This window comes from Aphanomyces invadans (assembly GCF_000520115.1).
Source record: "Aphanomyces invadans strain NJM9701 unplaced genomic scaffold supercont1.40, whole genome shotgun sequence".
Classification (NCBI taxonomy): Eukaryota; Oomycota; class Saprolegniomycetes; order Saprolegniales; family Verrucalvaceae; genus Aphanomyces; species Aphanomyces invadans.
The window spans coordinates 198,681-199,743 of NW_008580185.1; the positions used below are offsets into that span (position 1 = coordinate 198,681).

General features: G+C 50.1%; 1 protein-coding gene across 1 annotated transcript; it reads left to right on the forward strand.

Moving 5' to 3' along the window:
- Positions 1-411: 411 nt before the first annotated feature.
- On the forward strand, positions 412-887 carry H310_12517 (hypothetical protein; the record flags this gene model as incomplete). Its single annotated transcript, XM_008879586.1, has 2 exons — positions 412-747; positions 792-887. 2 exons carry the CDS (start codon positions 412-414, stop codon positions 885-887), a joined length of 432 nt encoding a protein of 143 aa, XP_008877808.1.
- Positions 888-1,063: the final 176 nt, after the last annotated feature.

Below are 1,063 nucleotides of genomic sequence, written 5' to 3' on the forward strand. Positions count from 1 at the left end.
TCGCCACCTCAAGAGAGGAGCAAAAGCTAAACTTAAACCAAACAGCGACGTTCAACTCGGATAAAAACCCTGCTGACGGACGAGAACAAGGCAGAGCGCGTTGCATTTTGCCGCTCGCTTGCGCTCGCGGAAATCTCCGGCAGAGCCGTTCTCCCCGACATCGATGAGTCCATTGAATTCGACGGCCTATGGTACGTCGTGCATCTTGATGAGAAATCGTTCAACGCGGACAAAGACCATCACATGATGTACCTCGTCCCTGGTGAAGCGCCACCTCGGCGCACTTGGAAAAGCAAGTGCTTCATTCCAAAGGTCATGTTCCTTTGTGCTGTTGGACGACCACGCATTGATGACGAACGGGGTGTGGTATTCAGTGGCAAGATTGGATTGTGGCCATTCGTGCAACAAGTCATGGCACTTCGCAACTCGCGCAATCGCCCGGCTGGGACTATGGTCACCAATTCAGTCGATGTTGACGCCTTTGCATACCGGGACTTTGTCATCAACAAGGTCATACCTTTCATCAAGGCTTCATTCCCCAGTACTTCGAAGCAAGTTGTTCTGCAACACGACAACGCGACTCCACATGGAAGCATCACGGACGTTGTGCTCGAAGGCGTGTCAACTGACGGGTGGACGTTCAAGATTCACAAACAACCGCCCAATAGTCCCGATTTGAATGTATTGAACCTGGGATTTTTGGCGTCCATACAAAGCCTGCAATACAAGATGAAGAGTCGGACTGTGGTTGACGTCGCCGCAACACCATGGAGGCATTTGACGAGCTGAAGTACGACAAGCTGGAGGCCAAGTTTCTCACCTTCCAAGCGGTGATGCGCATGGTCCTCGAGCACTGTGGCGACAACCACTACAGGGAACGACGCTGAATAAGTCCGAAATACGACTCTGTGATTGGAAAGTGTGGGGAGCCTATTGTCCAATCCGGGAGCAACTCCGCTGAAGGCTGTTAAAAAAATCAGATGAAAAATGATGCAATAAATATCATTTTTGAAAGGTTATAGAAAAAACCAGACTCTCCGCATACACATTGAGAGAACCGATG